Source organism: Suncus etruscus, chromosome 12 (genome assembly GCF_024139225.1).
Source record: "Suncus etruscus isolate mSunEtr1 chromosome 12, mSunEtr1.pri.cur, whole genome shotgun sequence".
Lineage (NCBI taxonomy): Eukaryota > Metazoa > Chordata > Mammalia > Eulipotyphla > Soricidae > Suncus > Suncus etruscus.
Genome location: NC_064859.1, coordinates 91,865,121 through 91,887,931, shown reverse-complemented (window position 1 = coordinate 91,887,931; position 22,811 = coordinate 91,865,121). Strand labels below are relative to the sequence as shown.

Here is a 22,811-nt window from a genome sequence, read left to right as displayed (position 1 = left end):
CTGAAGTCAGAATCCCCTACATGCAGGCCTTAACCCTAACACTGTCCCAGTGTCATGAGGACCTCTGTTCATTGAGGGTCTCTGCTGAATAGGAGTTGGGGGGGCCTAGAGTCATTCTGGTCTCAGCAGCCTGGGATCATTCCTCTGGCAGGAATGCAGTGAGGAAGAGGATGGCTACAGCAGCGAAGAGGCAGAGAATGAGGAATATGACACTGAGGAGGCTGAGGAGTATGAGGAAGAGGAAGAGGAGATGATGGTGCCTGGAATGGAGGGCAAGGAGGAGGTAAGTTGGGGAAGGCCAGCTTTATATGTGGGAAAAATGAAAGGCAGCCGTGGATACCTGGTTCTGGTTTTGTAACCTGATTAGTTCTTTCTCAGTAGACAAGTCTGATCACTGGGGGCAGCAAGCACACCGCTCTCTTAAGTGGAAGGTCTTGGGTATAATCATCTCAGATAAAGGAGGTGGCCTGCCGGAGTCTCCAGAAAGATGAGCGCTGTGCTCCTGCTCCTGTATTTTAAGCTGGCTCTCTTAGTGGTCCAAGCGGCAGCCGGGGGGATTGGTCTGGAGCACTGGACAGGAGTTTGTGCCCAGCAGTGCCCGTGATTCCTCTCCTTCTCCAGCCTGGCTCCGACAGCGGCACAACAGCCGTGGTGGCTCTGATCCGAGGGAAGCAGTTGGTTGTAGCCAATGCAGGAGACTCTCGCTGCGTGGTGTCTGTGGGTGGCAGAGCTTTAGACATGTCCTATGACCACAAGCCTGAAGATTACATGGAGCTAACACGCATAAGGAACGCAGGTGGAAAGGTCACGCTGGATGGGCGAGTCAACGGGGGCCTCAACCTCTCCAGAGCCATTGGTAAGGAGGAGGAGGAGCCAGGGTATTTTCTGGCCTCTTTCTCTTTCTCTGTTGCAGACCACTTTGTAGCAAACTTTATATTTCATAGCATTGTTTCTTTCCAAGTACTTCTATGTCTGCTGCCTGTTGTTGCATTCCTGTGTGAACTAGGTAAGACAGGTGTCACTGTGAGGAATGAAGAGGGTGAGTTCGCTTTTTAAGAACGAACCCACTAGATCGTGAAACTGGCTAGATAGAAAAGGCTTAACTAGCTTCAAATCCATCTGTTGAAGCACCCAAGTCACTTATTCTCCACCATTTCTTTACTTCAGGAGACCATTTCTACAAGAGAAACAAAAACTTGCCACCTGAGGAACAGATGATTTCAGCCCTTCCAGATATCAGAATGCTGACTCTCACGGACGATCACGATTTCATGGTCATTGCCTGCGATGGCATCTGGTGAGCATCGGCAGAGGGCACTCAAGGCCCTTAGCGGGTCACTTCTGGTAGGGCTCAGAGTTGCTTTGGCTTCATCCTTTGAACAGCTGCCTTAGTTGCTTTTCCCAAGCTGTTCAGGATCAGAGCAGAGGGAAGACACCCCCAAGTCTACAGCAGAAGAGGTTGATGGGTGTTTACCCGGGCTTGACCTATCACCTCTTCCAGCATTGCTCTCATCTTGTATGTGAGCAACTAAGCAGCTAAGGAAGACTTATTGTTTCTGTCCCAGGAATGTGATGAGCAGCCAGGAAGTGATAGACTTTATTCAGTCAAAGATCAGCCAGCGTGATGAAAATGGGGAGCTGCGGTTATTGTCATCCATTGTGGAAGAGGTGAGTCCTGGGGGTATCGAAGAGAGGGGTCTGGTCTCTGCAGTTTGAGAATATCCTGAGGCCACACAGAGCGGACAGTTGCACCTTCCCTCAATTCCCTGGTCTTTCTGTCTCGTGGACTAGCAGGTGGGCGGCCTGTGAGACTTAAGTCCTGAGGGAGGTGCCGGGGTCTTGAACCTACCACCCTGTCTCCTTTGTAGCTGCTGGATCAATGCCTGGCGCCAGACACTTCTGGGGACGGCACCGGGTGCGACAACATGACCTGCATAATCATCTGCTTCAAGCCCCGAAACTTGGAAGAGAGCGGCAAGCGGAAACTGGAGGCTGCGCAGTCGGAGGGGGCCGAGGAGAACGGGAACAGCAACAGCAAGAAGACCAAGCGGGACTAGTGGTGGCCGGGATCCCCGCGCCCGCCCACCCACCCAGACTCTTTTCTGAGCCCTCCTCCGGACCCAAGACTGAGTTCTGTCTTTTTTCTTTAGCCTTAGCAGTGGTTATGAGGTGTACCGGGGCCACAGCCCGGCGGCCCCGGCCTCCTGGGCCCCGCGGGGCTGGCTGGCTCTTCGCCGACCGGTTCTGTGCCTGTGCTGTTGTGTTGGAGGGAAGACTGCGGTTCTGGTTTTTACTCTTGTGAACTTTATTTAAGGACATTCTTTTTTATTGGCGGCCCCACGGCCCGCCCTCGGCCGCCCGCACCTGCTCTCTGTTGTACACTTTGAATCAACACTTTTTCAGACTAAAGGCCAAGACCTAAAACGTAAACCCTGCCCTGGTGTCCTTTCATTTTGTCCCCCGACTCGTCCTGCCCTGCCCGGGCCCCTCTCTCCCTCCCTCCCTCCCTCCCTCCCTCTACCCTCGAAACCCGCCAGCCTATGCGGAGTGAGCCATGTGCCTGTCCGTGCGTGAGTGCGGGGAGGCCAAAACCCTCGGCGCCCCTCCGCTCACCCCGCTGCGATCGGTCCTCTCCGCATTCGCGTCCAGGCTCCCGCCGGCCTCCGTCGCGTCCCCGCCCGCGTCCCTTCCGGGTCCCGCCCCGCCCCGCCCCTTCCGGCTCCGCGCGCGGACTGCGAGTCCCGTGAGGCTGTGCGGCGCTGGCGGCGGCGGAAGCGGAAGCGCGCGCGGTCCCAGCTGTGTCGGCGGGGGGAGGCGGCGGCGGGGGCTCCATGAATGGACGCGGCGGCGGCGGCGGCGGCGGCGGCGGGCGCGGAGTGAGGCGGCGGGCTGGGGCTGCCCGCCCGGGGCCCGCGCCGCTGCTGCCGGGGGTCGGGGTGGCGGGCGGGCCCTGAGCCGCGCGGCGGCGGCGGCGGCGGCGGGCGGAGGGGCGGGGCCGGGCGGGCGGGCGTCCGCGGACCAGGCGCGTCGGGCTGGAGCCGGGCACGATGCCCCGAAGGAAGCAGAGCCACCCGCAGCCCGTCAAGTGCGAGGGGGTCAGAGGTCAGGGGTCAGGGGCCGCGGGCGGGCGGGCGGGGGGCGAGGAGGCGCGAGGGAGGCGCGGAGCCTGGGGAGCGAGGGGAGCGGAGCGGACGGGATGGACGGGGCGCCCGGCCGCCGAGGTGCGGGGCGGTGCGGGGGGGGAGGAGGAGGAGGAGGAGGAGGAAGCGAAGGAGGGGGTCGGCGCCTTCTGCTGACGCCCGCCCTCTCCCCTGGCCCGCGCCCCGCTCCCCTCTCCCCCGGTCCAGCCGACCCCGAGGACTCGCTGGACGAAGGCCCCGGCGCGCTGGTGCTCGAGAGCGACCTGCTGCTAGGCCAGGACCTGGAGTTCGAGGAGGAAGAGGAAGAGGAGGAGGAGGAGGAGGACGGCGGCGGCGGGGACGGCCGCGGCGACCGGCTCATGGGCTTCGAGAGGGACTCGGAAGGTGCGTCTGGGGCCCCTCGAGGGGCCGGTGGTGGACGCCGCTCGTGCCCTGCCGCAGCCGGACGGGGACCGGGACCCAGGGACCACGACTGCGACGGGCTGCCTCTCCCTGGACCTGGAGCTCGCCCCCGGCCCGGCCCGGCCCGGCCCGCCGCTCCATCCACATCGAGTCATTCGGAAAAGTTCTGGGGCCCGTCCAAAGGCGGCGCGGATGCCCTCTTCCTAACCTTGTGCCCCAGCCGAGCGAGCCCCGTCTGTCCCGGGCGAGCGCTCCTGGAGGAGGCTGCGGGGACGCTCCCAAGGCCCCCCCGGGCCGGATCTCTTTTGTGTCGAGGTTCTCGGTGCGCCCACCACCCCCTCGCCCCTCGCCCCGCGCCCATCCCGCATCACCGCCTGCCCCTTCCGGAGGGCATCCGTATCCCAGGAACTTTGTTCCCACTTTTCCTCCCAAGAGCCCGTCCGGCTTTACATTCCTTTTGCTGATTCCGAATGGCCGGAACCTGGGCCGCGGAGAGGAGAGCTTAGCGAAGAAAGTCTGGCTCTGCCTGCTTGTTTCGCCATCTCCGCAGGCTCCTTTATTACGTCCTCCAGCTTGCCTGTCACTGGCCACCGCGGCCCTTCCTCTGTTTGCCTTCAGCGGGGTTCTCATTAGGCCGCTGAGGCCAGGCTGGGAGATAGATGGCTTTCCCCCAACCCCCCAAATCTGTTGGAGTACCTGCGGGGAGCAGGATGGGCCCGACCCCGAGGCTCCAGGAGAGAGACGGAGTGTGAGCCTGGGGTCCCCCTTCCCTCTGCTGACCTCTCTTCTGTCTGTCCCACCAGGAGACTCCCTGGGGGCCAGGCCCGGACTCCCCTACGGGCTGAGCGACGACGAGTCTGGGGGCGGCCGGGCACTGAGCGCCGAGAGCGAAGCGGAGGAGCCCGCCCGCAGGGGCCCCGAGGAGGCCAGGGGTGAGAGGCCGGGCCCAGCCTGCCACCTGTGCGGGGGGCCGACCGGCGAGGGCCCGTGCTGCGGGGCCGGAGGGCCGGGTGGGGGGCCCCCGCTGCCCCCGCGGCTCCTGTACTCGTGCCGCCTCTGCGCCTTTGTGTCCCACTACTCGAGCCACCTCAAGCGCCACATGCAGACCCATAGCGGCGAGAAGCCGTTCCGCTGCGGCCGCTGCCCCTACGCCTCGGCCCAGCTGGTGAACCTCACGCGCCACACCCGCACCCACACCGGCGAGAAGCCCTACCGCTGTCCCCACTGCGCCTTTGCCTGCAGCAGCCTGGGCAACCTGAGGCGCCACCAGCGCACCCACGCGGGGCCCCCTGCGCCGCCCTGCCCGACCTGCGGCTTCCGCTGCTGCGCCCCGCGCCCACCCCGGCCTCCCAGCCCCACGGAGCAGGAGGGCACCGTGCCCCGGCGACCCGAAGGTAAAGCAAAGAGCAAAGCCGGTGTCACCGGGCCGGACCAGGGAGGGAAGGACGGAGGGTGGAGGTGGAGGGGTGTGGAGCAAAGACTCCCATCCCATGGGCCAGCGTCGACCGACACCCCTTCCGTGTGCGTCTCCTCCTTCTCCTCCTCCTCACAGACGCCCTGCTGCTCCCGGACTTGAGCCTCCACGTGCCGCCGGGGGGTGCCGCTTTCCTGCCGGACTGCGGGCAGCTGCGGGGCGAAGGGGAGGGCCTGTGCGGTGCTGGAGCCGAACCGCTGCCGGAGCTGCTCTTTCCCTGGACCTGCCGGAACTGTGGCCAGGAGCTGGAGGAGGGCGAGGGGAACCACCGGCTCGGGGCCGCCCTGTGCGGGCGCTGCTGTGCGCGAGGCGAGGCCGGCGGGGATGCCAGCGGGGGCGCCCAGGCCCCCAGCGACAAGGGCTTCGCCTGCAGCCTCTGCCCCTTCGCCACGCACTACCCCAACCACCTGGCGCGTCACATGAAGACGCACAGCGGCGAGAAGCCCTTCCGCTGCGCCCGCTGCCCCTACGCCTCGGCGCACCTGGACAACCTCAAGCGCCACCAGCGCGTGCACACGGGGGAGAAGCCCTACAAGTGTCCCCTCTGCCCCTACGCCTGCGGCAACCTGGCCAACCTCAAGCGCCACGGCCGCATCCACTCGGGCGACAAGCCCTTCCGGTGCAGCCTCTGCAACTACAGCTGCAACCAGAGCATGAACCTCAAGCGCCACATGCTGCGGCACACGGGCGAGAAGCCCTTCCGCTGCGCCACCTGCGCCTACACCACGGGCCACTGGGACAACTACAAGCGCCACCAGAAGGTGCACGGCCACGGCGGGGCCGTGGGGCCCGGCCTCTCCGCCCCCGAGGGCTGGGCCCCGCCGCACAGCCCCCCAGTCTTGAGTTCACGGGGCCCCACCGCCCTGGGCTCTGGCAGCCGGGCGCTCCATACAGACTCGCCCTGAGCCGGGGCCCGCAGATAGATGAGCCCTGACGACCTCCCTGTATGTTCTATGCAGGTGGACCTGAAGTCGACCTTCCCCACTGGCTGGGGGCTACACGGCCCCCAGGCGCTGATGGACCAGCCCCTTCCCCACTGTCGGGGGTGGGGTGGGGAGGTGCCCTTATGCACCCGGGGCCTGGTCTCAGCTGCTGCGCCTGAGCTCAGTGAGGAGGCCCTGCACTCGCCTCCCTGCTCTAGGGTGGCAGAGGGACTGGCGGGGGACTGCCCAGCCTCCCACCTGTTTAACTTATTTCAGTGCTTTATAATAAAGGAGACACTAACAAAGCCGTGTCTGCGCGGTTGGCAGTGGCAGGCACGGCTCGGCTGCCCCGGGCACAGCAGCCAGTGAGAGGGAAGCAGAGGTAGGCAGCAATCAGGCTGAGTTTAATGATGGGGGCTGGGCCAGACCCAACACAGACCTGCCCATCCCCTCTGCCCAAGGCCCCCAGAAGCCAAAGGCAAGCTGGGGGAGCTGCGGGTTCCTCCCCGGGCACGGAACCATGGTCCCTTGGACTTTGTGCAAAAATACTAAAGGTTAACTTGGCATCGAGGGCCAGCTCTGAAGAGGGGAAGGGGCATGATCCTTTGTGAAGCCAGCCTGGGGTAGGGTTGAAGGGGTAAGGAAGGCCCCTGGCTAGGGGCAAAAAAAGGGGAAAGGCAGGAAGGGAGAAAGACTCCCCAGCTCGGGGGAGACAGGCACAGGGCAAGCTTCTCAACACTGCTCCAAGGTGGAGGGCTGACAACCGGCCACCGGAAGTTAAAGTTAGAGATCCTCATCTCCAATGCCCTCAAAGGCGAAGTTGCCATGGACGTCACCCGCGCTGGCATCTGTGCCAGGGCTGCCGATCCCCCGCAAGCTCACAGCACTCAGCTTGCTCTGGAATAGACAGGGTGAGCAGGTGAGGGGGTGTCCAGGACTGGCGCCTTCCCACCCAGAGAACCCTGTCCAGGCCTTCTGGGAACTCACGGAGAGTTTGACCATGGATTCCCTGCTGGCATCCGGAGACTCCTGGGGAAAAAGAAGGAGTGGGTGAGGCCCTCGCGGGGGACGGGCCTCCCTGGGCCTGACCTGCGGGAGATACTCACGAGCAGCGGTGGGGACTTCACTGCCTGCTGGCTGTCAGAACGTCTCAGGGTGCCCCCCACCCGCCGGCGCAGCATCTGCAGATGGACACAGCAAACTCAGAGGAGGGCAAGGACGCCCCCTAGCTGCGCAGAGACACCTCCCACCCGTGTCTGCACAGGGAGCCAGCCAGCTGTACTGCAGGACTGCCCTCTCACCTTCCGGATACTGCCCCCGGATTTCTTCACCATCAGCTCGTCGACCATGGATTGCAAGCAGATACTCATCATGATGGCCTGTGGACATGGAGACAGCTGAGCCTGGCCAGAGTGTCCCTAGGACATCTCCCCCTGCCGTGGTGCCTGGCACCCCTTAGACTCGGGCAGCTGAGAGAGGGTGCAGCGGGCTCACACCTGCGGGCTGGTGATGGTGACCCATTGGAGCCGGTCCTTGCTCATGAGGTATTCGAAAGCCAGTTCCAGGCGCACCTCACCCTGGCCCCGGCCCGGGCTGCTTGTGCCTCCACTGGGCAGTGGCACCTGGTGGTGGAGATTGGGGGGGGGGGGCAAGGCATCAGGTGTGACCTCGCCTATTTGCCCACCTCCACGACCCTCACTCACTGCAGGCTCTTCCCCAACTCACAGAAGAGGTGACTCTCCAGCACCGCATGCGGGTGACCCGGAAGGAGCCTTCTCGCAGCTGCTGGCCGGGCAGGCGGAGCTGGAGGCTGAGCTCACTGTTGCCGGCGCTCACCACCACCGGACAGTCTTTTTCTGGGAAGTCTGCCACGCATGCATCGAAGCGCAAGTAGCCATAGTGCCGCAGTGTCTGGGCCAGCCGCAGGAACTGAAACCACACGGCTGGGTCGGCAGGGGAAGTTGGGCGCCCAGAGGAAGCCACCGCTTGCGAGGACAGGCCTCACCTCCTTCTTGGAGACCTTCTCTTGCAGCGACTTGAGTTGTCGATGCTGCTCCTTGGTGACCAAAATCCATCCACGCTCGATGTCTGACACTGTCTACAGTGGGGGACCAGGGTGGAAGGTTGGGGCTCTATTGAGCACTGCTCTTGGGGGGGCCTCGCTGCAGTGAGACCCTGAACACACCCACTTGAAAGAGTCGGCAGTGTGGTGATGCCAGATTCCCTGACAGCATTCTAGGACCCTCCTGAGTTTTCTCAGCAAAGGATGAAACCCCAGGTCATTTCTGGAGAAAGCTCGGAGCTCACCTGAGCATAGAGCAGGTTCAGGCCGACCCGGTTCTCCATGACGTCGTCATCATAGGCAGGGTCCCAATAACTGTGAGGCAGAGGGTGGAAAGGAGTAATGGCAGGCTAAGCTGGGACGAGCTAAGAGGCGGAATGGAGAACAGGCAAACGGGGAGCAGTCTGGAACTGTTGGGCCCATGGTGCTACATCAGGGAGCGAGAGGGAGCTTGGGAATTTTGACAGGGGAAAAGAAACTCACTGCTGCTCCACCCCCACCCCCCACTGTCTGGAACATTCTGTTCCCTTCCATGGCCCCATAATCCAATCCTCTACCCACCCTCCAAGCCCAGCCCAGACCTCTTTCTCAGTACTATCTTGTATTCTTGACTCCGGAGACTGGTGACAGACACGTAAGGCAGCTCAAACTCTTGCAACTTGCGTACAACTAGGAGTTAAATTGAAAAAAAAAAAAAAAAAAAGCATGAAGCTCAAGGGAAATGAAATATAGAGAAGCCTGGAAGAAATGCCATTTGCTTGGGGTCCTGGGATGCACATTCTTGACTGGAAGCAGGGGAGGGAGGAAGGGCGGGCCAAACTGGAGACACTCACAAGAAAAGGCCCCATCTTCTTTGTCTCGGACGAGGAAGAGGCTGAAATAGCCGATCAAGTCATCTGGAAGATCCAGCTTAGCGGCCACTGCCTGGGGGTAGGGAAGGAAGCCTGAGGTCACGTGGGGTAGGCCCAGTCACCCCCACAGCCTGGCCCCTAAAGGAAGGTGGGGGGACAGTGCCCAACTGGTCCCTCACCTCCAGGACATCCTCGGTTTGATCTGAAGTGAGTACATTGACCAGCACTTTCTGCCCGTTGCTGAGCAGCACTTCCAAGGAGACCTCCTCGGTGGGCACCTGCTGAGTCTCCTGGGAAGGCAAACAGCACCGAAGCACACAGTGGCGGCCTGTCAACATCTGTCCTGGCCTAGCCTCCCACTTCCGATTCCCTCTGCAGCTTAATTACAGGTCGTAGTTCTAGACTGGCAGGGTACAGGAGCCCAGTCCATAAAATAGGTGCCAGGCTGACTCCTCTGGAGCCACCTCATTCACAGGATGCCCCACATCCCCCACTAGTGCTTCCCTGGCTTCTGGGAGGCCTGCCAGCAGCCTTACCTGTTGTGCGCGACGTAGGAAACTATTGAAGGTCTCACTGCTCCCCAGCAATGGATCTTGCCGAACTGGGGACAAGAGAGCAAAGTTCCAGTCACTGGGAACTCCCTATTGGCTCCTCCCTTCACTTCTCTTCTCAACAGGTTTCCGAGCCTCCCCACTGCCCCATCTAGGCTGATGGAGGCCTGTCAGCTCCCCAGCTGGCCATACGTCACTCACAGCATAAACTCTTCACCTGCCCCACCCTTGGCTGCCAGCTAGGCAAGTTCTGTCTATAGAACGGGGAAAATAACCACGAAGTTAGTCTATAGAACATCAGAAAACAAATGCTGTTGGCTGTCCCCTTCCTTCAGCGGCTTTCCTAACCTCCAGAGCATCCTTAGACGCCCTTTGCTAGAGCTAAAGAACAGGTCACACGGGAGGTGTCCCCAGAACTCCGGGCCTTTGACAAGAACCACATTTGCACCTTTCCCCCAAAGTCCTCCATGATGTGAGCCTAAAGTTCTCTCCTCCGACCACTCACCAGCTTGCATGTACTTCTCTAACTGCTCCCTCCTCTGTTCGACCTCAGCAGGTGTCAGAGAGAAAAGTTTCTTTGGGGGAAATGCAGGAAGCACATTGGCCCCATACTCCTTCCGAAGCTAGTTAGAGAAAGAGACAGAACCCTTCACATAAACACAGCAAAACCAGCAGAGGCGACCCCTCAGTTCCCCTTCCCTTCTCTCTGGAGGGTGGACAGCCTGCACCCCCAAGGTCCTCTGCTGAGCTCTGACTCCTCCAGCGGCAGAGGAAGTCACCCTCTTTCCTGTCTCGCTGAGTAGAAAGCAACCCCTTGCTTCAGTGTGGGGAGAGGGGGTGGATGGGGCCAGGGCCTGGGGAGTCCCAGGGTACTCTAGGCAAGCATTTTCTTTCTTTCTTTTTTTTTTTTTCAATTTAACTCCTAGTTGTACGCAAGACTCATCAAGAAAACGACTCTGCAGCAATAGTGACAAAATGGCACAAATCCCCTTCTGACTTCGAGGCCCTGCCCTGGTTCTGTGGTAGGAGACAGAGGCCCAAAGAAATGAGGAGACTTGCTCAGTGGAACCAGGATTCTCAACCGGGAAGAATGGAGACACACTGCATGGCAAGAGACGTAAGGACAACTGGCAGGGCTCAGGCCTGAGAGGAGCCAAAGAAAACAAAAGACACACCAGTGGAGAGAGTTTAGAGATGCAGGGAAGAGAATTGCAAGCCGCAGAAAAAGAAAAAGGAAAAAAAGAAAACAACTTTCAAGTTGCAGCAGCAGCAGCAGCTCAGATGACAGAAGGAATGTGCTGGGGCTGCAGGGTGGTGGGGGAAGGGAGCCTGGGTAGAGGGAAGCTTATTTATTTATTTTCCCCTAGCTAAGGCAAAGGCCAGACCAGGAAGGAGGATGTGAGTCCGGGGGAGGAGCCGGGGCGTGTCTGTCCGACTGTCTGTCTTGGCTGACATGACACTTCCAACTTCTTAAGGAGTTTCCCCGGAAACGTCAACAAGCTGGCTCCCAGCTAGAGCACCCACAACTCCCCTTGTGGCACACTGATGACAACAGGGGTGAACGGGGCGCGGGGCTAGTGAAGGGGTGCAGGCCAAGGGGGGCACCCCTGGAAAAGCGTCTCCCACCTGCTCGTGCAGCCCCAGGAGCTGGCTGTAGCGCACCCGACAGTGCAGGACTCCGTTCACGTGAATGTTGTAGGCCTGAGGACAGACAAAAAGAGGGCTGGGTTTTTTTTTTTGGGGGGTGTGGCAAACAAATCGGGGAGACCCCCTACCCCAGCAAGCCCGGGCCGGAAATTGCACGACGGCGGGGGTGGGGGCTCGGCCTTGGGTTCACTTGGCAGCGTCCTGAGTTGCAGGCTGGGCTCGGCTGGCCAAGGAGGGGGTCCCCCAGGCAGGACACCCCCTAATCCCGGACGGGCACACTCGGTGGGGCGCTCCCCCAGAAGCCAGCGACGCCCACCGGCGCGGCCGCGGCCTCCCCGGGGCCCTGCGGGGCAACGGGGCGAGCCCGGGGCGGACCTCGGGGTCCGTGCCAGCGAGGGAGGCGAGGAGGGGCCACCCCGAAACGGCCGGGCGGGCGGCCAGGCCTGGGCGGCCCGTTATCCCCGCCCTCGCCTTGGGCCTCACCACGTAGGCCGAGCCGCCGCCGTCCCCGCTGCGGGACTCGGTCTCCGGGATGGAGAAGTGCATGTTCCCGGCGCCCAGGAGCGGAACCGTGCAGCGGCGGTTTGGGGGGCACGCTCGCCTCCGTCTCCCTCAGCGCGTCCCCGCCGCTTCCTTCGCCATTTTGGGGGGCCGGGCGAGACTGGATGGTCGTCCAAGCGCCCAGCGCCGCCGCGCCTCCCCCGGGGCACACTGGGAGTTGTAGTTTGTTGGCCGCATCCGGAGGGCGGCGCTGAGCCTCCTCGAGACCCGTAGCGGCGGTGCATGCCGGGAGTTGTAGTCGGGCGCGGCGGAGCCTAGAGCGGAAGTGGTGGCTGCTGGGGCGGCCGGGGCGGCGCCGCGATGCAGGCTGGGAGTTGTAGTCGGGCGCGGCGGAGCCTAGAGCGGAAGGTGATTGCAGGCGTCCGGAGCGGGGCGGCGGCCGCGGTGCAGGCCGGGCGTTGTAGTCCGGCCCTTAGAGCGGAAGGCGATGGCGGCCGTGGCGGTGGCCCTGCGCGACGGTGAGTGTCTGGCCCGGGCGCACCTCCTCAGGCACGCGGACCCCGGGGCTGCCTGAGCCCGGAGCGCCCCGAGTGCGACCCGGCGTGCCGGTGGGCGGCGCCCGGGCTCCGGCCCGCCCAGCGCGGGCTCCTGGTGCTCGCTCCGCCCTGCGGGGCCCCGCCTCGCCTTTGAAGCTGGGCCGGCGTCGCGTCCCCACGCGGGTCGCGGCTCCTTCCCTGTCCGCCGCCCTCGTCCCCGCTCATGCCGGCCCCGACGGCGCCCAGGCCCGCGGCGCGTCTCTCGGGCTCACTGTGCACCCTCTTCTCCCCCGCAGACTCGGCCTCGGCCATGAAGACGGAGCTCGCCCCGCGGCCGGGGGTAAGTGGCACTCGCCTGCTCGCCTGCCCGCCTGCCCGCAGCTTTGGGGAGCTTCGGCCCCTTCAGCCTCGAGCCCCCATCTCTCGGTGTCCCCGGGAAGGCCCGCGGGGGTTCACGACTCCTTTCCAGCCTTGTTGTGCAAAGGCACGCTTTCTTCTGTTTTTGTTTTCGGGTCACGCCCGACTGCACTCCTGTCAGAATTCACTCCCGGCAGGCTCGGGGGACCATATGGGGTGCCGGGATTCGAACCCCACCGTCCTGCGTGCCAGGCAAACGACTGCCCTACCTCCATGCTCTCTCCCCGGCTCTCAGCAGCCCCTTGTGCATTTTATTTCAAGGTGGGGTATCCACCCCCCATGAACCACCCTCTTCTCTCTTCCCCACTCCAGGTTTGTCACCCTTCCTTCCTTCCTTCCTTCCTTCCTTCCTTCCTTCCTTCCTTCCTTCCTTCCTTCCTTCCTTCCTTCCTTCCTTCCTTCCCCCCACCCCACATTCTTTGGAGTCTTCTTAAATCATGTGCCAAGATCTACTATCATTTGTTTATTATCCTTGATTGGTTGTGTTTATTTATTTTGGTTTTTGGGTCACACCCAGCAGCGCTCAGGGGTTACTCCTGGCTCTCAGGGGTTACTCCTGGCTCTATGCTCAGAAATCACTCCTGGCAGGCTCGGGGGACCATTTGGGATACCAAGATTTGAACCACCATCCTTCTGCATGCAAGGCAAACTCTACCTCCATGCTATCTCTCCGGCTCTCAGGCACACTTTTTTTGTTTGTTTGTTTGTTTGTTTGTTTTTGGGTCACACCCGGCAGTGCTCAGGGGTTACTCCTGGCTCTAAGCTCAGAAATCGCTCCAGCAGGCACGGGGGACCATATGGGATGCTGGGATTCAAACCAGCGAGTCGAACCATTGTCCTTCTGCATGCAAGGCAAACGCCTACCTCCATGCTATCTCTCCGGCCCCAAAGAAATTATTTTATAATGACTTTATATGAAATCACCTAATGATCGGTCTCTTTGTGAGCTGAAGCCACATGTTTATAGATGAAATTGGAATATTTTTTCCCCACGGCACACCAGACAATATCTCATGGCACACTAGTGGTTGAAAAATGCTCCTTTACTGAGCCTGGAGAAGGATAGAGGCTGGTCACATACAGGTTACCCCCCCCAACCCCCAGAACAGAGCAACATCAGGGCAGGTCATTCATGTTTGAACCAAATCTCGGTTTCTCTCTCTCAGGCCGGGGGTAGGGAGATGACCCAAGAAGAGAAGCTGCAGCTTCGGAAGGAAAAGAAGCAGCAGAAGAAGAAACGGAAGGAGGAAAAGGCGGCAGAACCCGAAGCCGGCTCTGCGGTGTCTGCAGAAGGCCGAGGTATCTATCTATGTATTCAGGACTGATGGATCTTTTTTCTAAAAGCAGGTCTGGGCTTGCAAGCTGGGGAAGCGCTCAGCCGAGACATTTAAGAATAGAAGCAGCTTCATATTCTCTCTGGGGCTTCGATATTGCTTCCCCCGTGACTTGGCTCTACCATCTTGCCTTAGCAGGCCCCATCAAAGAACCACCAGGACCGGGCAGTCAGCAGGGGTCTGCTGGAGAGAAAGTTTCAGCTGGCAAAAGTAAAGCTGAGCTCCGTGCAGAGCGGCGGGCCAAACAAGAGGCTGAGCGGGCTCTAAAGCAGGCCAGGAAAGGAGAAGCTGGAGGGCCTCCCGCTCAGTCCATCCCCAGTACGACTGGAGACCCCCCCTCAGGTATCTTACCTTCCTTTCAAGAGTCTGTTGGTGTGTTATTTCCGATTTCTCTGGAGTCTCCATTCCCATCCTTCACCTCGGGACCCAGAGTTAAAAATCCTCTGGTTGGGGCTGGAGTGATAACACAGCAGTAGGTCATTTGCCTTGCATGCTGTTAACCTGAATGAGCCCAGGTTCGATCCCCAGCATCCCATAAGGTCCCCTGAGCCTGCCAGGAGCGATTTCTGAACTCAGAGCCAGGAGTAATTCCTGAGAGTCGCTGGGTGTGGCCCAAAATCCAAGAACCCCCCCAAAAAATCCTCTTGTTTTTGTTTTGTTTTGTCTTTTGAGCCATACCCAGTTGTGTTCAGGGCTTGCTCTTGGCTCTGCGCTCAGGAATCACTCTGACATATGAGATGCTGGATATCAAACTTGGTTGGCTTTTGTATGCAAAGCAAGAGCCTTACCCATTGTATTATCTCGTCAGACCCAGAGTTCAAAATTCTCTTCACCTCATACTATATCTGCCTTTTCTTCCCCCTACCCTCTTCCTCTGTCGTTTTTTTTTTCTTTGAGGTGGGGGGTTTGGTCACACCTGGCAGCGCTCTACGCTCAGAAATCACTCCTGTCAGGCTCGGGGGACCATATGGGATGCCGGGATTCGAACCACAGTCCTTCTGCATGCAAGGCAAATGCCTTACCTCCATGCTATCTCTCCGGCTCCTGTCAAGTTTTTCTTGTGGTGCCTTACATCCAAAGGTAAATTTCTCTTTATCAATTCCAGTGTTTTCAAAAACACCATCATTACTTTTTTTTTGTTAGGAGTGAAGCAGCTCCCTGAACACTCTAAGGCCGACGACCTCACACTCCTGAGGAGACTCGTTAAAAAACCAGAGCGGCAGCAGGTAGGAAATGGGTTTGGTGTGTGGTCAGAGAGCATCTAGGCCGCAGAAGTCGGGGGAGGAGAAGTACCGAGGGCCCTGGACAGGCATGGAATTTGCTTCAAAGAACTCTCATGGTCTACTTCCTCGACAGCTTCATCCCGTAACCTTTCAACTTGGGGCCACTGGTCCCATTTCCCTGTTTTGTCCAGGTGCCTGCTCGGAAGGATTATGGCTCCAAAGTCAGTCTCTTCTCCCATCTACCCCAGTACAGCAGACAAAACTCTCTAACCCAGTATATGAGGTAGGAGCTTAGGAACCTGGCACCATTTTCCTAACCAGGCACCAGAAGTGACCCAGATTGTGGGATGGGATAGTGGGAGGGAACACGAGCCCCCGGGGCAGAAATTGAGAGGGACTGGGAAGCTGTGAAGGAACTCATGGGCAGGAGGGGCTCAAGCTCCCCTGTTCCTCATGTGACACGACCACCCCATCAGCATCCCGTCCTCTGTGGTCCACCCAGCCATGGTGCGCCTCGGCCTGCAGTACTCCCAGGGCCTGGTCAGCGGCTCCAACGCCCGCTGTGTTGCCCTGCTTCGTGCCTTGCAGCAGGTAGGCAGCCCCCGCCTGGCCTTGTTCTCATGCTAGGCCACCTTGGCCCACACTCTCCCCGGTCAGCCCTGGGAGGAAGAGGGCATGGTGGCTGCCTTGTTTCCTCCAACCGTCGCCAGGGACACACTGCTGAGCAGCCCGTGTCTCCCCTAGGTGATTCGGGATTACACCACCCCTCCCAATGAAGAGCTTTCCAGGGACCTGGTGAACAAGCTCAAGCCCTACTTCAGGTAAGTGTGGCTGGAAGAGGCCCTTTCTGTCTCCTGTGCCTTTTGCTTCTTCCAGCTTTTCTTTTCCATTTCTAGTTTTTATTTTTCTTTCTTTTCTTTTTTTTTTGGGGGGGGGTGTTTGCCGGTGCTTGGGTTACTCTTCACTCTGTGCTCAGAAACCACTTTTGGCTGGCTTGGGGACCATATGGGATGCCGGGAATCGAACCCAGGCCGGCCGCGTGCAAGGCAAACGCCCTACCATTGTGCTATCCAGCCCCATAAGGCAGTTTTTTTAAACGTGAAAGTTGTCAAGTTGTGAAGGGCCTGTCACAAATGTAAGGTCTTCCTGTTGCAGCTTTCTGGCTCAGTGCCGCCCCCTGTCCGCAAGCATGCACAACGCCATCAAGTACCTTAACAAGGAGATCACAGCTATGAGCAGCTCCTTGCGGGAAGAGGAGGTAATGACTCTGAGTGTTGAGCATGCCTGGGGGTGGGAGTGGGGTGCGGGGGTGGAGAAGCTAGCCCAGTACTCCCAGTTCTGACCTAGTTAGGGCTTAAGGAAGTTCCCTCTCAACTTTTTTTAAAGCCACAGTTAATCATGATTGGGTTTCTGGCACACAGTGTTTAAACACCCATCCCCTAATCAGTGTCTGCTTTCCTGCACTACCTGTCATTTCTTGTTTCGAAACTAAGCTCCATTCTCCATTTAGGCCAAGTCAGAGCTTCACTCAGCCATAGACCGGTATGTGCGAGAGAAGATCGTACTTGCTGCCGAGGCAATTTCCCGCTTTGCTTATCAGAAGATCAGCGATGGAGATGTGATCTTGGTGTATGGATGGTATGATTCAAACCCGGAGTCAAGGATGTCCGCTGGTGGGGGTGGCGTTGGAGGAGGGGAGAAAGAATTCCACCCCTATTATGATTATATGCTTGCTTTCCTATTTTTATTGTTCTGTTTTTCGGCCACACCCTGTGGAGCTCAGGGCTGACTCCTAGCTCTGTGCTCAGGAATCACGCCTGGCGGTATTCAGGGGAACCATACTGGGTGCTGGGGATTGAATCTAGGTCAGCCGTGTGCAAGGCAAGCACTCTACCTGCTGTACTATCACTCTGGCCCCATATCATCACTATCATCATCATTATTAGTGCTCAGGGTGTACTCTGGGATCATTCGTGCTGGGCTCGGAACCATATGGGATGCTGGGGATTGCAGTTACGTGCAAGGTGAATGCTTTTGCTGGAGTACCTAACCCCTCTATGCTTTACTTATTTTAAAATGTTTATTTTTTTTTGGCCATATCGGGCAATGCTCAGGGTCACTCCTGCCTCTGTACTCAGGAGTTACTCCTAGCAGTGCCCAGGGGGCCATATGGATATCCAGGATTGAATCAGGATTAGCCACATGCAAGGCAAGCATCCTATTGCTGTGCTATCACTCTGGCGCCTATGTTCTGTTTATTTTTTGGAGGGGGCACACCCGGTTACGATTAAGGGTTACTCCTGGCTCTGCGCTCAGAAATCTCTCCTGGCTTGGGGGGACCATATGGGATGCCGGGGATCGAACCCAGGTCTGTCCCGGGTCAGCCATGTGCAAGGCTATGCCCTACCACTGTGCTATCCCTCCAGCCCGTTTTTTTTAAAGTGATTTTTTTTCTCTTTTTTGGTTTTTGGGCCACACCTGGCTGTGCTCAGGTTACTCCTGGCTCTGGGGACCATATAGGATGCCAGGGATCAAACCTGGGTCTGTAGAGTGCAGGCAAATGCCCTCTGCTGTGCTGTTGCTCGGCCTCATGATTTATTATTTTCATTGCTCTGGGCATCTCACCAAGTGGTGCTCAGGTCTCCCAATACCATCCCCAACCATGCTGGAGCAGCTTGTGTAAGGCCTGTGCTGTCACTTGAGTCTCATCTTCGACTCCTGCCATCTGCCTTCTTGACTGTGGTGGGCTGTTTGTTAGCTTTGGGGCCATAATGGGCTGTGCTCAAGGGGCTACTCTTGGCTTGGTGACCAGGAGTCATTCCTAGTGGATTGTGCTGTGGTGGGCATAGAGTCAGGCCTCCTGCATGCAAAGTCATGCATTAACCCTTTGAGATAGCTGAGACATCTGCCTGGCCTTGTTTTGCTGCTTCTGAGACCATATGCAACAGTGCTCAGGGACCACCTGGTACCAGGGGTTGAACCTGAACCTCCACATACAAGTCATATGCCCTCGATCTTAGAGCTGTCTGCCATCTTCCAGCCTTGTTTATTGTGCCTTTGTTTTGAGGAGGTGGGCAGACATTGCTTGGGACCTTGCAGTGCCAAGGGTAGAGCCTGGGGCTCCTGAATGCTGAGTCTGCTCCAGGGCTTTGAGCCATCTCAATGACCTCTGCTTCATGGTTTGTTTTGGGGGTCTCATCTGGCAGTGCTGAGGGTACTACTACTCAATTGCGCTCAGGAATCACTCCTGGCAGGCTTGGGGGACCACATGGGATGCCAGGGATCAAACTGTTGGCTGCATACAAACCAAGCTCCCTCCCCACTGTACTGTACTGTTGCTCCAGCAGCCCTTGCTTTCTTCACCTGTAAAGTACTTGCCATAAGGAGTGTGGGCTAAAGGAATAAGTCAGGGGGGTTAAAATGGCTGCTGCCTTGCAAGCTTCAGATCTCAAGTTCAGCTCCTGGGGATATCACATACACAAGTGTGATCCTGACATGTGTTACCCCCTGGGGCTGATAACTGTTTCCTGCCACACCACAGGCAGTGCCCACCTGCACCCCTGCTCAGGAAATGCAGCCCCCGTGGGAAGGCACCAGGGATGGGGTGGGCTGTGGGGCTGAAGACGTGGGCTCCCCTCAGCCTTCTGGGGAGGAGCTGGCCACCAGCAAGGGACACTCATAACCGAATCCTCTCCGTTCACTCCAGCTCGTCTCTGGTGTCACGGATTCTCCAGGAGGCTTGGGCTAAGAAACGGCGGTTTCGGGTGGTGGTGGTGGACAGCCGGCCTTGGCTGGAGGGAAGGCACACACTTCGGGCTCTGGTCCGTGCGGGGGTCCCTGCCTCCTACATGCTGATTGCTGCAGCCTCCTATGTGCTCCCAGAGGTGAGGGCAGAGGAAAGGGACTCCAGAGCTGGAGCCCAAAGGGCCCAGTTTGGCTTCCCCATGGTGATAGCTGTCCGGCGTTTTGTGTTAAGAGGGAAAACACCTCCAAGTTAGAGCTCTTGTGTTAGACCACAGTTCAGCTATAGCGAGAGCTTTAGAGTAAAGTGGCAGCCACCAAGAGGGATGAGGACAAAAAGTCACTCCCGAGTCTCCGAGTTTTCCAGTGGGAAATGTGGTGGGGCTGTGGGTAGGGGTGTTCCACTTGGCAAGATATGTTATACTTGTCTCAGTGCTATTGTCCTGGGCAAGACTGGGGCACCTCCTCATTCTCTTGGGTCACATGATCACGTCCCCCCCCCCTCCCCCTTTCCTCTTGCTACACCCACAGGTTTCTAAGGTGCTGTTGGGAGCTCACGCACTCTTGGCCAATGGGTTCGTGATGTCCCGAGTTGGGACAGCCCAGCTGGCCCTGGTGGCACGAGCCCATAACGTACCAGTGCTGGTGTGCTGTGAGACGTACAAGTTCTGTGAGCGTGTGCAGACGGATGCCTTCGTCTCCAACGAGCTAGGTGAGGAGCCCGGCAGGGCAGACGGTGCTGCAGGAAGGGACCCGAAAAGATTTGGAAGGGGGGAGAGAGGTGGAAATTCCTAAGGTGCCAGAGCGATAGCACCTCGGGGAGAGCATTTGTCTTGCACACAACCACCTGGTTTCCATCCCTGGCATCCCATATGGTCCCCCAAGACTGCCAGGAGTGATTCTCAGCCCAGAGCCAGGAGTAACCCAAGTGCTGCAGGTTTTGAGTTAAAGACAACAAAGAATTCCCAAGAGGACATCAGTGGGGGGGAATCCTTTATGCCTTGTCATAGATGACCCTGATGACCTTCTGTGTGAGCGAGGTGACTCCGTAGCCCTGGCAAACTGGCAAAACCACCCGTCCCTCCGGCTGCTGAATCTGGTCTACGATGTGACGCCCCCGGAACTGGTGGATCTGGTGATCACGGAGTTGGGGATGATCCCTTGCAGTTCTGTACCTGTTGTCCTCCGTGTCAAGAGTAGTGACCAGTGAGTGGGGCATCTCAGGGTCAATAAAGGACATTCTCTGCAGCTGGCAACTTTGCTGCCTTTGTGTCTATGAGACTTCCCAGCCTCTCTAGTCTCTAGTACCTGCCCAGGCCTTTGTAAGGAACCTCTTGCCAAGTCTGTGCCAGTGCTTCAGAGCCAAAAGTGAAGGTCAGTGTGGCAACCAAAATCTTGCTGGACATCTGTGCAATCAACACTACATTAAATTTGAGGAGCAATCTAAAGACAGATGAACCCTGTCCATAGTGGAAACTGAACCAGCATGTGAGCTCAGGAATTCTGCACCCCAAGACTCATAATGTTCAATCAGATAACAGCATTAAATTTTCTATGAAGAGATTCGACCTTAGTTTTTATGCTCTCTGCCACTAACATTGATGGTGGCGTTTACTGATGTGAGCTCACAATTGACTGTGGCTTAATACAAATTACAGGGCCTTTTAAGGAGTCTTCCAGTACAATAGGCAGGTTCTACCTACAGTATCATATAAATTCTACTCTAGTAGCAGAGTTCCTTGGATCAAAGGTGATGCCAGGAAGTTCACTAAGATTGGGGAAGACCAAAAAAAAAAAAAAAAAGATTGGGTAAGAACTCACAGGTTACCCCTGACATCCTTGAAGTCTTCCCAGTTGGAAAAGAATGAGGAGGTGAGGGGAGAGAAAACTGGGTGAGGTACTTAGCCTTGCACTATGGCTAGGTTTGATCCCCAAGTCCTACCAGGAGTGACCCCTGAGCACAGCTAGGTGTTGTAACCCCAAAACTCAAGCCAGACAACAAAAACAATGGAAAAGCAGGTCAGTAGAGGAAGTAACTTGAATAGACTAGTTTAAAATGAGTAGGTCACTTCCTGGGCTGGAGAGAGAACACAGTGTGTTGGAGGTTTGCCTTGCACAAGCATCCTACATGGTCCCCTAAGCACTGCCATGAGTAATTCCTTACTGGATAGCCAGGAGTAACTCCTGAGCATCACCAGGTGTGGTCCTAAAACAACATAAAATGGGCAAGAGCTACAGTACAGCAGGTAAGGTTACTGCCTTGCATGCAGCTGACTTAGATTCAGTCTCTGGCACCCCAAATGGTCCCTGGCACACTACCAGGTGTGGCTTCGAGACCTTCTGGGGTGAGATAAGACCGATAGTCTAAGCATTCTGGCTAACCAACAAAATGGAGATTTGTTTGTGTTAGGTGTATGTGCATGTTTTATTGAAAAATCTCAAACAATTAGCAAATATAGCAATTATCTCAAGATCTGCCACATTAACTTTTTTTTTGTTTCTCGGTTATACCCGGCAGTGCTCAGGGGTTACACTCTTGGCTCTCTGCTCAGAAATCACTCCTGGCAGGCTCGAGGGAACATACGGGATGCCGGCATTCGAACCACCATCCTTCTGCATGCAAGGCAAACACCTTACCTTCATGATACCTCTCCGGCCCAACTTTTTTTTTTTGCCAGTTTCCTCAGAGCGAATCTGAAACAATACCATTTCACTTCTATAAGTGTCTATAAACACCAGTACACCAGTACATGTCTCCAAAATTATGAGATTTTTGGGGCCAGAGTGATAGCACAACGGTAGGACATTTGCCTTGCATGCAGTTGCCCAAGATGGACCTGGGTTTGATCCCTGGCATCCCATATGGTCCCCCAAGCCAGGAGCGACTTCTGAGCATATAGCTAGGAGTAACTCCTGCGCATCACTGCGTGTGGCCCAAAAAACAAAAACAAAATTTTACCTTGCTACTAATAGACTTCTTTGGTGTTATCTAATCCACAGTGAGGTTTTCTTGGTTGTCTCAGAAAAGGCCAGGGGAAGCTCAAAGGGCTAAAGTGCAGATTTTGCATAGAGTCCTGGGGCCCTCCCCAACACCACAAGGTTTCATCCAAGGATGGCCAGGTGGGCTCCCCCCACCCCCAAATAAGACATTTTACTTTTGGTTTGTGCAAATAGGATCCAAACAAATTCACAGCCTCTTAAATGCCCAACTGACACTCAGCTCTCAACTTAGATTAGGTTAGACTTTACCATAAAATCTTTCAACTATTTTTGGGGAGAAGGAGCACAACTGTAAATAATTAGGTGCACTGCTAAGAACTGAACCTGCGTTACCCCCCATCCAAGGTATGCACTTCTGCCAGCCCCCAAAATTTCATACCTTAATAACCTGTTGGAATAAGACTTTCATCAGCTCCAAATTCTAAAGCTACAAAGAATAAAGAAATGAGACTTTTTTTTTTTTTTTTTTTTTTTTTTTAGTTTTTGGATCACACTTGGTGTTCAGGGTACTCCTGGCTTTGCATTCAGAAGTCATTCCTGGTAGTGTTGAGGGACCCTATGCATCTAACTGGGTTGGCTTTGTGCAAGGCAAATGCCCTCCCCACTGTGCTGTCGCTGTCCCGTAAGTGAGACCATTTCTAACCGCCTAGGTCACATGTGCAGGCAGTTGGTCAATCTCTTCCTATAAAGCCCAAGAATCTCTTGTATTTGCACACACAAATACACAAGCATCTTGCTTCTAGTGCCAGGGATATGCCTCAGCAGCAGAGCACACATCTCGCATGCGGGAAGCCCTGGGTTTGATACTTGATAGCAAAAATAATCTCCCCTAGTCATGAATTGTTGTCCTACACCCTGGTGGGTATTTTTGGGTAGAAGGGGATGAGAATTGAGTGGATCCATATGGTGGTACTTAAGTCTATTCTGGCTCTCCTGGATGAGTTTGGGAACCATATAAGGTGCCATGGATGAAACCAGGGTTAAAAGCACGCAAGGCAAGTAAGTGCCA

The 22,811-nt window shown here is 57.2% G+C and overlaps 4 protein-coding genes across 5 annotated transcripts in view; 3 read left to right on the top strand and 1 right to left on the bottom strand.

The window, feature by feature from the left end:
• Positions 1-2,173, top strand: part of PPM1G (protein phosphatase, Mg2+/Mn2+ dependent 1G) — a 30,980-nt gene extending 28,807 nt beyond the window's left edge. Inside the window, exons 6-10 of the mRNA XM_049784193.1 lie at positions 152-283; positions 622-856; positions 1,168-1,297; positions 1,566-1,668; positions 1,869-2,173. Coding sequence (XP_049640150.1) covers positions 152-283; positions 622-856; positions 1,168-1,297; positions 1,566-1,668; positions 1,869-2,057 — 789 coding nt within the window. The 3' untranslated portion in view covers positions 2,058-2,173. The remainder of the gene's footprint in view (positions 1-151; positions 284-621; positions 857-1,167; positions 1,298-1,565; positions 1,669-1,868) is intronic.
• Positions 2,174-3,027: 854 nt separating this feature from the next.
• On the top strand, positions 3,028-6,004 carry ZNF513 (zinc finger protein 513). The gene is made up of 4 exons (XM_049784190.1): positions 3,028-3,102; positions 3,348-3,524; positions 4,346-4,936; positions 5,095-6,004. Exons 1-4 carry the CDS (start codon positions 3,048-3,050, stop codon positions 5,919-5,921), a joined length of 1,650 nt encoding a protein of 549 aa, XP_049640147.1. The 5' UTR covers positions 3,028-3,047; the 3' UTR covers positions 5,922-6,004.
• Positions 6,005-6,322: 318 nt separating this feature from the next.
• Positions 6,323-11,713, bottom strand: SNX17 (sorting nexin 17). The gene is made up of 15 exons (XM_049784202.1): positions 11,534-11,713; positions 11,030-11,104; positions 9,909-10,026; positions 9,389-9,453; positions 9,032-9,142; positions 8,835-8,925; positions 8,583-8,670; positions 8,247-8,316; positions 7,945-8,037; positions 7,665-7,868; positions 7,436-7,561; positions 7,241-7,318; positions 7,046-7,120; positions 6,927-6,968; positions 6,323-6,836 (listed from the first exon to the last, which is right to left on the bottom strand). Exons 1-15 carry the CDS (start codon positions 11,594-11,596, stop codon positions 6,723-6,725), a joined length of 1,413 nt encoding a protein of 470 aa, XP_049640159.1. The 5' UTR covers positions 11,597-11,713; the 3' UTR covers positions 6,323-6,722.
• A 325-nt stretch (positions 11,714-12,038) lies between these two features.
• Positions 12,039-20,050, top strand: EIF2B4 (eukaryotic translation initiation factor 2B subunit delta). Of its 2 annotated transcripts, XM_049784197.1 has the most exons (13): positions 12,039-12,069; positions 12,384-12,427; positions 13,671-13,803; positions 13,974-14,180; positions 14,982-15,064; positions 15,253-15,344; positions 15,538-15,652; positions 15,806-15,882; positions 16,217-16,319; positions 16,572-16,699; positions 18,768-18,945; positions 19,334-19,514; positions 19,813-20,050. In XM_049784197.1, exons 1-13 carry the CDS (start codon positions 12,039-12,041, stop codon positions 20,010-20,012), a joined length of 1,572 nt encoding a protein of 523 aa, XP_049640154.1. In that variant the 3' UTR covers positions 20,013-20,050. The 2 variants fall into 2 exon arrangements, with proteins under 2 accessions (XP_049640154.1, XP_049640155.1); XM_049784198.1 differs by lacking the exons at positions 12,039-12,069; positions 12,384-12,427; positions 13,671-13,803; positions 13,974-14,180; positions 14,982-15,064 and having other exon boundaries at positions 15,252-15,344; positions 15,564-15,652.
• The last annotated feature ends 2,761 nt before the right edge of the window (positions 20,051-22,811 follow it).